This window comes from Rattus norvegicus, chromosome 10 (assembly GCF_036323735.1).
Source record: "Rattus norvegicus strain BN/NHsdMcwi chromosome 10, GRCr8, whole genome shotgun sequence".
NCBI classification, from domain to species: Eukaryota; Metazoa; Chordata; class Mammalia; order Rodentia; family Muridae; genus Rattus; species Rattus norvegicus.
This window is the reverse complement of record NC_086028.1, coordinates 65,830,276-65,842,447: the sequence shown is the minus strand read 5'-3', so window position 1 is coordinate 65,842,447 and position 12,172 is coordinate 65,830,276. Positions and strand designations below refer to the sequence as shown.

The 12,172-nt window shown below is 48.2% G+C and overlaps 1 protein-coding gene across 10 annotated transcripts in view; it reads right to left on the bottom strand.

Moving 5' to 3' along the window:
* Rhbdl3 (rhomboid like 3) overlaps positions 1–12,172 on the bottom strand; it is a 54,805-nt gene that overhangs the window by 9,502 nt on the left and 33,131 nt on the right. For 6 of the 10 annotated variants that reach the window (XM_006246982.5, XM_039085544.2, XM_063268688.1 and 3 more), the window contains 1 exon segment: positions 10,516–10,616. The exons of the other annotated variants lie outside the window; for them this stretch is intronic. In XM_006246982.5, the coding sequence (XP_006247044.1) occupies positions 10,516–10,616 (101 nt within the window). 10 annotated transcript variants of the gene reach the window in all.

The following is a 12,172-nucleotide window of genomic DNA, read 5'->3' as shown; positions in this document are numbered from 1 at the left end:
TTAAGATAAAGAAAAGGGCTCCTAACCAAGTGGGGGAGGAGCAGGAGGAGGAGGAGGAAGAGAAGAGGAGGAGGAAGGAAGGAAGGAAGGAAGGAAGGAAGGAAGGAAGGAAGACAGAAAAGCAGTAGTTGTGGAGCATGCCTTTATTCTCAGCAACAGGAGGTGGTGGCAGACAGTTCAAGGTCAGCCGGTCTACACAGTGAGTTCCAGGACATGACAGGGATATATAGAGAGGCCCTGTCTTGAAAAAACAAAATAAAACAAAAACTCAAATGCACAATTATAGTTTTGTGTTTGTTTTTTTGAACATATTTGTTGGCTGGCTTGATGGCTTGCTGCCAAATATAAGCTAAATTTGATTCCCAGGACTTAGAGGAAAAAAGAGAACTGATTCTTGCAAGTTGTCCTTTAACCTCTATGCATGCAGCATGGTGCACATATTGCCTAGCCCCATACACATAAATGAATAAGATAATACATCTAAAAAGTATTTTAAAATGTACTGCTTGGTAAGTTATTTTGCTAATTGCTTTGTAACTAACAAGTGTTTTGTATTCAATAAACTTAAATTCTCTCAGAGTTAAAGAAGTCTAGGAAGCGGAGAAGGAGGATGAGGAGGAAGAGGAGGAGGAGGGAGAGGAGGAAGAGGAGGAAGAGGAGGAGGAAGAAGAGAAGGAGAAGAAGAGGAAGAGAAGGAGGAAGAGGAGGAGGGGGAGGAAGAAGAGGAGGAAGAGGGGAAGGAGGAAGAGTGGAAAGAGAAGGATCAACTTGAAAGGTTGGAAGTTAGCAAGTCCCAGACCAGCAACAGGAAGCATGATGACCCTGTCCATAAGGAGCCGTCTTCAATAGTGAGGTGGGCAGCACATTGCCCTCTTAAACTACAAAGCCTGACATCTGCTTGCTGAACATTCTCTTTGGAAGCAGATGGCAGGGTCACACTGGGACTGCTTGTGTTTATCAAGGCACCTTATCACAGGAACAGGGAACAAAACAGGAGTGAGTGCTTCTCAAGGACCCCGGAGCCCAATCCCTGAAGTGACCCTCAGGCCTCCTGCAGCTGGGAGGTGGCAGACCGCATGGCCTTCAAATGCTAGGATCACAGGCACATGCTTTGTTTCAGAAAAAGAAAAAAAAAAAAAAAGCTTTGTAGATGGCATGGTGCTGTTTGCTGTCCAGGACTGGGACCGCACGGGATGCCCTGGGTTGCATATGTAATGAGTACATGGTGTGGGAAGGAGGTAGAATGGCAGGAGAGCTTCCTTAGCAAGAATAAGATCAGACCCTGAGTTCTATTCCCAGGAGAAGGAAGAAAAGAAGGAGGCAGGGATGAAAGAAAAGAAAATAATTTATAAGAAGTGAATTTTGGGGCTGGAGAGATGACTTGGTGGTTAAGAGTGCTAACTGCTCTTCCAGAGGTCCTGAGTTCAATTCCCAGCAACCACATGGTGGCTCACAACCATCTGTGATGGGATCCGATGCCCTCTTCTGCTATGTCTGAAGACAGCTACATTGTACTCATATACATAAAATAAAAAAAATTAAAAAATTAAAAAAATAATTTAAAAAAGTGAATTTTAGCTGGGTGGTGGTGGAATATGCCTTTAATCCCAGTACCCATGAGGAAGAAGCAGATCTTTGTGAGTTTGAGGTCAGTTTGGTCTACAAAGCAAGTTCCAGGACAGCCTGGGCTATACTGAGAAATCCAGAGAAACCCTGCCTTGAAAGAGCCTTGAAAGGAGAGGGGGATAAAAAAAGGGGGAGCTAGAGAGCTGGAGTCTGTAACTCAAGTTCCAGGGGTATCAGGTACCCTCACACTGGCACACATGCTTACAAAACACCAATGCACATAAAAAAAAAAAAAAGAAGAAGTGAACTTTGGGGTTGGAGATGGCTCAGTGGTTAACAACACCGACAACTTTTGCAGAGGACCTGGGTTCGATTCCCAGCACCCACATAGGGACTCATTATGGTCTGTAACTCCGGTTCCAGGGGATTCCATGCTCTTTTTTTGCCTCCCCAGGCATCAGGCATTCAAGCAGTGCACATGCATGCATGCAGGCAAAACAGCCATATACCTAAAATAAATAAATTTTTAAAAAGCTGGAGAGACAGCTGGCTCAGTGGTTAAGAGTGCATATTTGTGGGGCTGGGGATTTAGCTCAGTGGTAGAGCGCTTACCTAGGAAGCGCAAGGCCCTGGGTTCAGTCCCCAGCTCCAAAAAAAAGAACCAAAAAAAAAAAAAAAAAAAAAGAGTGCATATTTGTGTTTCGAAGACCTCGGTAGTTCTTAGCACTCACTTTGGGCAGCTTGAAACCATCATAACCCCACTCCAGGTAACCTGGCTTCTTCTGGCTTCTTTCTTTCTTTTTTTTTTTTTTTTTGTTCTTTTTTTCCGGAGCTGGGGACCAAACCCAGGGCCTTGCGCTCCCTAGGTAAGCGCTCTACCACTGAGCTAAATCCCCAGCCTTCTTCTGGCTTCTTTAGGCATATGTGGCATCTATTCACACAGACATATTCATTTTGTAAACCAGGTTGGTCTCAAACCCAGAGATCCACCTGCCTCTGCCTCCAAAGGTGTGTGGCACCAACACTGACTACTTTGGTGTTGTTAAGACAGGATCTCGCTATATAGACAGGCTGGCTTCTAACTGTGATTCTCCCACCACGGCCCCCTAAGTGCTTGGATTATAAGTGCGTGCATGGCCTCAATGTTGTATATGAAGGCGTGGTCTCTTTTACTGTATCTTGAGACAGAGTCAGGTAGAGTAAGTCCGACTGTCTCAGCTGCCCTCCCTTGCTGAGGTCTTCCGCCCCCGTGCTCCTTCTGTGCTTCAGCTTGGGTCAGCCTTACAGAGCCTATCCAAGGCTGAGGATGTAGCTCAGTTCCCAGCATGCGCAAAGCCCTGTGCTCAGTCCCCAGCACTACATAAAGCAGAGGGGTGGCACACAGAGGGGAATAAATAAAGGAACATGTCGCACTCTTGATCTGACTTCACTGGGGAGGCTCTTTACTCCCTCTTCTCCAGTGTCCTTGTTAATGGATTTGACACAAACAGTCCCTATGTCAATTACCAACTTTATCAGGTGATTATAAAGAATGAAATGAATTAGTAAGCATAAAACACTAATTTTATGATATGGGCATCCTATCAGTGTCTAATCTTACTTAGTACAATGCAAAATCTCAGTCTAATCCAGATCCTGGAAAACCATGAGTTCACCCTGTAGAGTATTTTTAGAAATCAGGAGTCCGCATGACCCTAGGCAGAATCCAGCCCTGTGATAACCATAACACTACTAAGGCTGCTTTTGTGTGTGTGTGGGGGGGGGGGGGTTGGGAGGTTAGCACTGCTAAGGCCAGGTTTGTGGGGGTTTTCCTTTTTTCTTTTTTTGATGCAGAGTCCAGGTATCCCAGGCTGGCCTCAACCCACTCTGTAGGCACAAGACGCCAAATCAATTCTATGTTACTAGCCCCGCCCCTGCTGCCCTACCCCCACCCCCAGTCCACATCCACCCTCCAAGAGATTGCAAAACATTTTGTCTGCCTCTCTTCTCTACTCAACTGCTCAGGGAGCTGAGGGAATTCCAACCCCCAGCAGTGAAGGGGTTAAATGACAAAGTCCTCCTGCCCTTCAGATGCTTATTTACAGAACCATTTTCCCCCTAGCAGGAAATGAGTGCATGGAACACTGGAGAGAAGAGTCTCACACAGCAGGCTCTGCCTCTGCTCTAAATACAGAAGAGCCCTGGCCCCTGGGGAACCAGACCTTTCACTTCATTCTCTCCCACAGTCCTGGAGGATAAGACAGTGACTCAGCCAAGGAGAACAAGTACAGAACCAGTCTCCTTCACATCATGCTTGCCCAACCAACTAAGAGCACTTGCCTAGCCCTAAGTTCAATGTTCAATGCTCAGTACAACACACAATCACACACATACACACACACACACACACAATCACATACATACATACACATACACATGCATACATACATACACATACACATACATACATACACATACACATACATACACACAAACACATACACACAGACACACATACATACACACACATGCATACACACATGCACATATACACATATACATAAACACATACACACATAAATACACACATATACACACAATCACACACACATACATATACACATATACACCCACATAGACACATACAATCTCTCACACACACATGCATGCACAATCACATATACATACACACATACACATACAATCACACATACAACATACACACACACACAAGCACACACAACATATACACACAATCAGACATACATACACATACATACACACAAACACATAAACACAGACACATACATACACGCACATACATACACACATGCACATATACACATATACATAAACACATACACACATACATATACACAATCACACACATACACATATACACAATCACACACATACATATACACATATACACGCAATAGACACACACAATCTCTCACACACATACATGCACGCACAATCACATATACATACACAATCAGACACACAACATACACACACATACACACACAATCACACACACAACATACACACATACAACATACACATACACAATTACACACACAACATACACACATACACACAATCACACACACACAATCACATACATCTTGAAGGCATGGCATATAAATCAGGAGTGGTTTATCTTCCCTACAAGAGGCTTTTCACTTAATTACATAGACCTTATGGCAGAGGTTTTCCCTTTGTTTTTAGCAGCTATCTTTCTTGAGCTTTGACAATGAAATTCAATTTGCAAAGATTTGCTTCTAAATATTTTAGGAAAACATCGAACACACAGCAAAGTGTAAGTAAATAGCTTGCATATTTAGAAATGGAACTGTGGCTTATGGGCCCAGCAGCAGGCAATTAATAAATTATTCTATCAGGTGGATCTTTCTATTTCCAGTGTTTAAAATAAGAAGTCTTGATTGAAAGCCTTTTTCTGAACCACATCTTTGGTTGAGATATTTTCTGACTTTAGTTTTTTAGTGTAAACTGGATTTTTAAAAATCATACACACACACACACACACACTCACGTGTGCACACACATACACACAAAAGGCGTATTTTCAGGGTTTATTAATCTATTTGTGCATGTGCACACATGTGTGATGTGTACATGTGCATGTACATGTGCATCTGTACGTCAACTGTGAATGAAGGCACATACATGCCATGGTGCAGATGTGAAGATCAAGGGCAGCCTCTTCCTCCCTCATTGTTTAGGCGGGGTCTTTACTGTTTGCTACTGCGTCTTCCAGACTAGCTGGTCCAGGAGCTCCTGGGAATTGTCTTGTCTCCTCACCCATCTCCTTGGAGGAGTACTGGAGGCACAGACATGTGCTACCACACCCAGCTCTTCATGGTCCTCAGGTTCTTAGGCTGTTGCAGCCAACCCTTACCTACTGAGCCACCTGTCCAGATTTTTGTTTTGTTTTTGAGACATGGTCTCTCTATGTAGCTCAGGCTGGCCTTGAACTCTTGATTCTCCCGCCTCAGCCTTTCAAATGCTGGGATTACAGGTATGTACTACAACAACCACAAGACATACTTTTATGTAGGGCAAAAATCTCAAATTGAACAGCTAGGCCTGAGAACAGAAGTGCTACACATCTTTCTGGGATATAGCAGAAGCTTTAAGAACACATTTGCTGATTTCTCTCTGTAGATATGAAGTATAATTCATAGGTTAAATAGTCACATATAAAGCTGGCAAGATGGCTCAGTAGGAGAAAACATCTGCCTTCAAGCCTGAGGTCAATCCTGGGGAACCATTAGGTAGGAGGAACTGACTCTCAAAAGTTGTCCTTTGAGGGGTTGGGGATTTAGCTCAGTGGCAGAGGGCTTGCCTAGCAAATGCAAGGCCCTGGGTTCGGTCCCCAGCTCCAAAAAAAAGAAAAAGGAAAAAAAAAAGTTGTCCTTTGATATCCATACTTGCACCATGGCACACATGTACTCCCATTTCCCCCCAAAAATAAAACATAAATGTAATAAGTTACATGTACAAACATGCATGCATTTGCACACACAGGTTCTGTGGAGTAGTGTGTTTGCCATGTGGAAAGTATGTCCCGGTTTGTTTGTTAACATCTTTCTAACAACTACCTTATGGGAGCAATGGCAGCCCCAGGAGCTCACAGTGACAGACCCAGCCATCAAACGGCTCTCAAATCCAGATTTCCTGACTGTCAAATCCATAGTTTTTTCTGCCATTTGCTCTGATGAGATACCGAATACACACTCCGCCCTCATTTTGGAAGTAAATCAACAGTGTACCTATTAGGCTGCAGTATATGAAATTGCTAATATTTAAACACTTCTCAGTCACAGGAATGGTACTTTTAAAAAAACAGGGTCTCTCTGTGTAGCCCTGGCTGTCCTGGAACTCACTTTGTAGACCAGGCTGGCCTGGAACCCACAGAGATCTAACTGCCTCTGCCTCCCGAATGCTGGTATTACAGGTGTATGGTATTTCTCAACATGGAGCTAAAGGCAAAAGCAGTCCCTGACGGTTAGGGGATTTGGAAGTGCATTCCATTAAGCTCCAAGGATGGTCAGCGCCCAGGAGGCAGGCAGGGAGCTGCTCTCTTCTGGAAAGGCATGAGGGTCTCCAATGGGACTGCTCATCTACATGGCCACAGGCTGCTCACCAGATAGAAGTGGAAACTAACAGAACTGTTTCCCAGGTCCCCGGGTGCCTCTGTCTACCCTTCAGTGTTGAGTGGATTGTCCTCCTCACCAGAACTTCTGGGGTACCACGGCTGCTTCCCAGGAGGCAGGGAGTGGGCAGATCATCATAAACTCCTGCCTTTTTCTTTTTTCTTTTCTTTCTTTCTTTTCTTTTCTTTCTTTTTTTTTTTTTTTTTTTTTTTTTTTTTTGGTTCTTTTTTTCGGAGCTGGGGACCGAACCCAGGCCTTGCGCTTCCTAGGCAAGCGCTCTACCACTGAGCTAAATCCCCAACCCCAACTCCTGCCTTTTTCTTCTTTCCACTGTGCCTGCTCATCACCGCCCCCCCCCCCAGCCATCCCTGTCCCCATCCCTATCTTGCAGGAATGAGAGGGAGAAGGTCAGTATTTCCTTCTCCAGCTGAGAGGAATTGGGGCAGGGGGAGGAGGGGGAGGAGAGGGAGGAGGCAGATTTCATAGGAATAGCTGTGTCTGAGGCAAGACAGAATTGATAGAGGATGACCCATTTAGAAGGGCCATGTGAGGCAGCCCCGAGCACTCCAGCCCCCAGCAGACTGAGCTGTGTGTGTAAAGGGGACCACACCTCGAACCCTCACACGCAGGCGTGCTCACCCACAGTCTCACACTCAGGGGTGCTCACCCACAGTCTCACACGCAGGCGTGCTCACCCACAGTCTCACACGCAGGCGTGCTCACCCACAGTCTCACACTCAGGGGTGCTCACCCACAGTCTCACACTCAGGGGTGCTCACCCACAGTCTCACACGCAGGCGTACTCACCCACAGTCTCACACGCAGGCGTACTCACCCACAGTCTCACACGCAGGCGTACTCACCCACAGTCTCACACTCACGGATGCTCACCCACAGTCTCACACTCAGGCGTGCTCACCCACAGTCTCACACTCAGGGGTGCTCACCCACAGTCTCACACTCAGGGGTGCTCACCCACAGTCTCACACTCAGGGGTGCTCACCCACAGTCTCACACGCAGGCGTGCTCACCCACAGTCTCACACGCAGGCGTGCTCATCCACAGTCTCACACGCAGGCGTGCTCACCCACAGTCTCACACTCAGGGGTGCTCACCCACAGTCTCACACTCAGGCGTGCTCACCCACAGTCTCACACTCACAGATGCTCACCCACAGTCTCACACGCAGGCGTGCTCACCCACAGTCTCACACTCACGGATGCTCACCCACACCCACCTGCAGTCTCTCTACTAGTACACACTGGAAGTTGCCCGAATTTAGCCCTGCAGCAAATGTAGTCACTCAGTGTCTCTCTCTCCTTCTCTTGCTCTCACTCTCAACTCACAAAGTGGGCGGAGGTGAGGAGAAGAAGGTAGTGCTCCGAGTGAGGCAGCAAGCATGGTGAGCACTGATCTAGGAAGCAGGGGTTCCAGTAGGGTGTGCTGGGCAGCCAGCACTTGAGGCTGAAGCAGGAGGATTGCCACAAGTTTGAGGACAGCCTGGACTACACAGAGAGCCCCAGGCCAGCAGCTTGGGATATTCCATCGCTACCCAACAGAGGAGGAGGAGGGGGAGGAGGAGGGAGAGGAGGAGGGGGAAGGAGGAGGGGGAGGAGGAGGGGGAGGAGGGAGAGGGGGAGGAGGAAGAGGGGGGAGAAAGACAGAAGAGAAAGATGGAGGGGAGAAGGAGGGAGGAAGGGAGGGAGGGAGGAAGAGAAGTGATAGAAGTCAGACTCCACATTTAAGGCTGAGGTAGGATTAGGAGTTCCAGGACATCCTAGACAATGTGGCAATGGCTTGCTCAGCCAAAAATCAAAAGACCAGATGAAACCATGGGAGAATGTAGAGATTCCAAAAAACTGCAACATCACAAGTGACTTGTGGGGGAAAAAAGTGACAGCAAACAGTGCCGGGAGCAGGAGGGGCTCATGGGTAATCTGTTACCTTCCTGGCCTCTCTTTCCTACGCTGGAGTCCTGTAGGCAGCGCGAATATGTCAGGCACAGAGGAACATGTGTATACCACAGAGGGGCTCCTAGGCCAGTACAGGTGTGAGGACGACTGAGTTCCATTAGAGAGGCCTCCATCCACCTCTAAACTAGACAAGCTTCCTACCACAGGATCTTCAACACGCCAATTTGAAGCCCTGCTTAGTCTGAGTCTACCTGGGTTCTTTTGTAAGAAATGAGGAGTTAAGTCAATATTCAAGTGTTTATTTTCATTTTTTCCTCAATCATTACCTCATTTCAGAGGTGTAGAACCCAAGGTACAAAGCAGTGAGTGATCTGACCCCGGTAGCATTTAGGAGTGGGCAGCAGGGATTCGGGCCTAGGACACCTGTCCCCTTGGTCCCATGCTCACATCCTTAGCAAATAAGGTGGAGGGAAAGAGGACAGGACCCCCCGACTGTGTGGGGGGCTGGATCAGGGGACAGCACCCAGATGTCTGTCAGTCAGTCAGGGGACATGGAGCAAGGGACAGCATCCAGATGGCAGTCAGGAGGTAAAGAGTGGGGGCATGACCTTAGGCAGGTCACTTACTCGTACAAGGTCTGTTTTTTCTACTTGAGAAGCCTGCTGACATATTAAGGTTCTCTTATCTATGTCTCTCTAGGTCTCTCTATGTCTGTCTGTCTGTCTGTCTGTCTCTTTCCTCTCTCTCTGTGTGTGTGTGTGTACACATTTGGAGACCAGAGGTCAAATCTGGAGCTCACTGATTCAGCTAGGATGGCTCCCAGGCATCTGCCTCTCTGCCTCTCTGCCTCTCTGCCTCTCTGCCTCTCTCTCTCTCTGCCTCTCTGCCTCTCTCTCTGCCTCTCTGCCCCTCTGCCCCTCTGCCCCTCTGCCTCTCTGCCTCTCTGCCTCTCTGCCTCTCTCTCTGCCTCTCTGCCTCTCTGCCTCTCTGCCTCTCTGCCTCTCCAGAGCTCGGTTTACAGGTGTGCATCACTGTGCCCCACTGTTTATGTGGGTGTTAGGGATCCAAACTCAAGTCCTCACGCCTGTGTGAAGAGTACTTTGTGGACTAGCTCAGCTCCTGAGCCCCAGAGTCCTCTTATTTTGCATGATCTAAGACAAAGAAAGAATCCTTTGTATGGCCTTGCACACTAACTGTGCTGGGTAGTTTTATATCAACTTGGCACAAGCTTACGTCACCTGAGAGGAGGGGGAACCTCGATTAAGAAAATGCCTCCACAAGATCAGGTATAGGCAAGCCTGTGGGGTGTTTTCTTAATTAGCGATTGATGGGGGATTGTGGATGGTGCCACCCCTGGGCTGGTGGTCTGGGTTCTAAGAAAACAGGCTGAACAAGCCAGTAGGCAGCACCCCTCCATAGCCTCTGCATCAGCTCCTGCCTCTAGGTTCCTGCCTGGGTTGAGTTCCTGTCCTGACTTCCTTCAGTGATGATCAGTGATGTGGAAGTGTAACCCAAATAAACCCTTTTCTCCCCAATTTGCTTTGGTCATGGCATTTCATCACAGTAATGGTGACCCTAACTAAGACACTAGTAGCCAGATTTTTAACATTTTTTTTTTGAGGAAACGGGTGGAATAGAGAAACAGGTACACTTGTAGGTCGAGCCTGGACTGAGAAATATGACCTCATCTGGGAAGGACCCAGGTGAAATGGGTCTGCAGAGGGAGAAGCAGGCATGAGCCTCGTGACTGGCAGGTTAGCCCGGCACTCAGCAGGCCTGGGCCGAGAGAACTACAGAGGATGGATGTCCAAGCCAAGCTATGACGATGACGGAGGAGAGATAGGAAGACCCACAGGGAACGGACGAAGGCTGCTCACCATGACAATGTTGGCTAGGTGGGCAGAGACGAGCGCATACACCCCTCCGGAAGAGCCCACAACCGGTGCAGTCATGTCAGCCACAGACACCGCCAAGGAGCCTGGCACAGAGAGAGTGAAAACCATCAAGAGTGCTGGACTCACTGTGCGGCCCAGCCCTGGCCCTCGCATCCACCCCGGGAGCAGAGCAACTCCCCAGCAACAGGCTCCCTCTCCTCCTCTTTCCACATCATGCTGTCCTGCAGCTTCCTCTGGGCTGCTCAGAAGATGTGTGTGTGGTGGGACAAACCCCATGGCTCAGCTTTCTCATTTTACTAATGTGCAACTAAGATTCGAAGGACGAGTCTGACTGGCTCCAACTGGAATGGATCCCAAACCAAATCGCCCACTTCAGCAACATCTGGTGGTGACACAAAGCTGCCCCAGGGAACAGAAAGTGTTCAACGGCAGGCAGGGTACATATACTTCTCCCTCCTACACATAAGGCTCATTTCCACCCTGAAGGCCTTCGAGGCAGGTACTAACAGTCTCACCTTAGACTTAAGAGAAGGTTCTCGTCTCAGTTTTTTCCAGTGGGAAGGTGCTGGAACCAGAATTCGAATCCTGTTCTGCCTGACACAGAAATCCTTCTCCTTCCTCCCAAGGCCAGGAATTGAACTTAGGGCCTTACGAAAGGCTGGGCAAGCCCTCAGCCACAGAGCAGTTCCCCAGTCTGAAAGTCACACCCGATCAAACAAACCTGTGCTCTGGGCTGGAGGGGCGGCCACCTCACACTAGTTCAGAGGTGGCCTCTGCTCCTTCCACTTGTCTCTTAGCTTAGCACCACCTCCGACCTCCTGCCAGCCAAACTAAAGCACCAGAGGATCTCCTGAGTGGGGCTTCTCTGTAGGGAGAACGTCCTTGAAAGTCCCAAGAAGGGTGACATCACACCCTGGGGAGAGGGCAGCTCTGTGGCTGTTGGTGTGCGGGATGGCAAACTTTGCTCCTTGGAGGGAAGCTGGGCAGAGAGGAGATGGGAAATTTATTGTTCTGGTCGCATTTAAGTGTGATCAATGCTTTGGCTTCCAGGGAAGGACACAGGAGACTAAAAATAACTAGGAGGCAGAGCCCAGGGCACAGAGGGTGAGTGGCGGCTGGCCTGGGTGAGCAAGCAGAAACCACTGTAGGAAAATGCCTGCAGGCTCAGGAGTCAATCAGCCACCAGAGAGGAGGAACAGGCTGAGAGTCTGCAAGTTTTGGGGTCCACACCTTAAGAGGACCAGGACCTAAGACCATCTGGATGGAGACAACGAGAGAGATCCCCAGGGTAGCACCCTGACCTCCTGCCTCTTGACAGACACCCCCTTTCCAAGTCCCTGTGACCAATTATTGCTGTCAAGGGAGATGTAATTTCACTGGAAAAATTAAACAGACAAGCCCCAAGCTCTCACGACCCAAGGACTCCCAAGTCCTTCTCCCAGCCCATGGCAGCAGAAATCTTCCTTTGCCTGTGTCGTATCTTTCTTTGGGCTTTCATTTGGTATCTAAGTAATGTTGGATAACTTTTCTCTTCTATTGTCCTACCCACAGGATTCAGCCATAGATTTCCCAAAGCAGGGGGGTTGGGTAGGGGAAATCCCAGGGTTAGCAAACAAACAGGCAGCATGATCTGCATGAC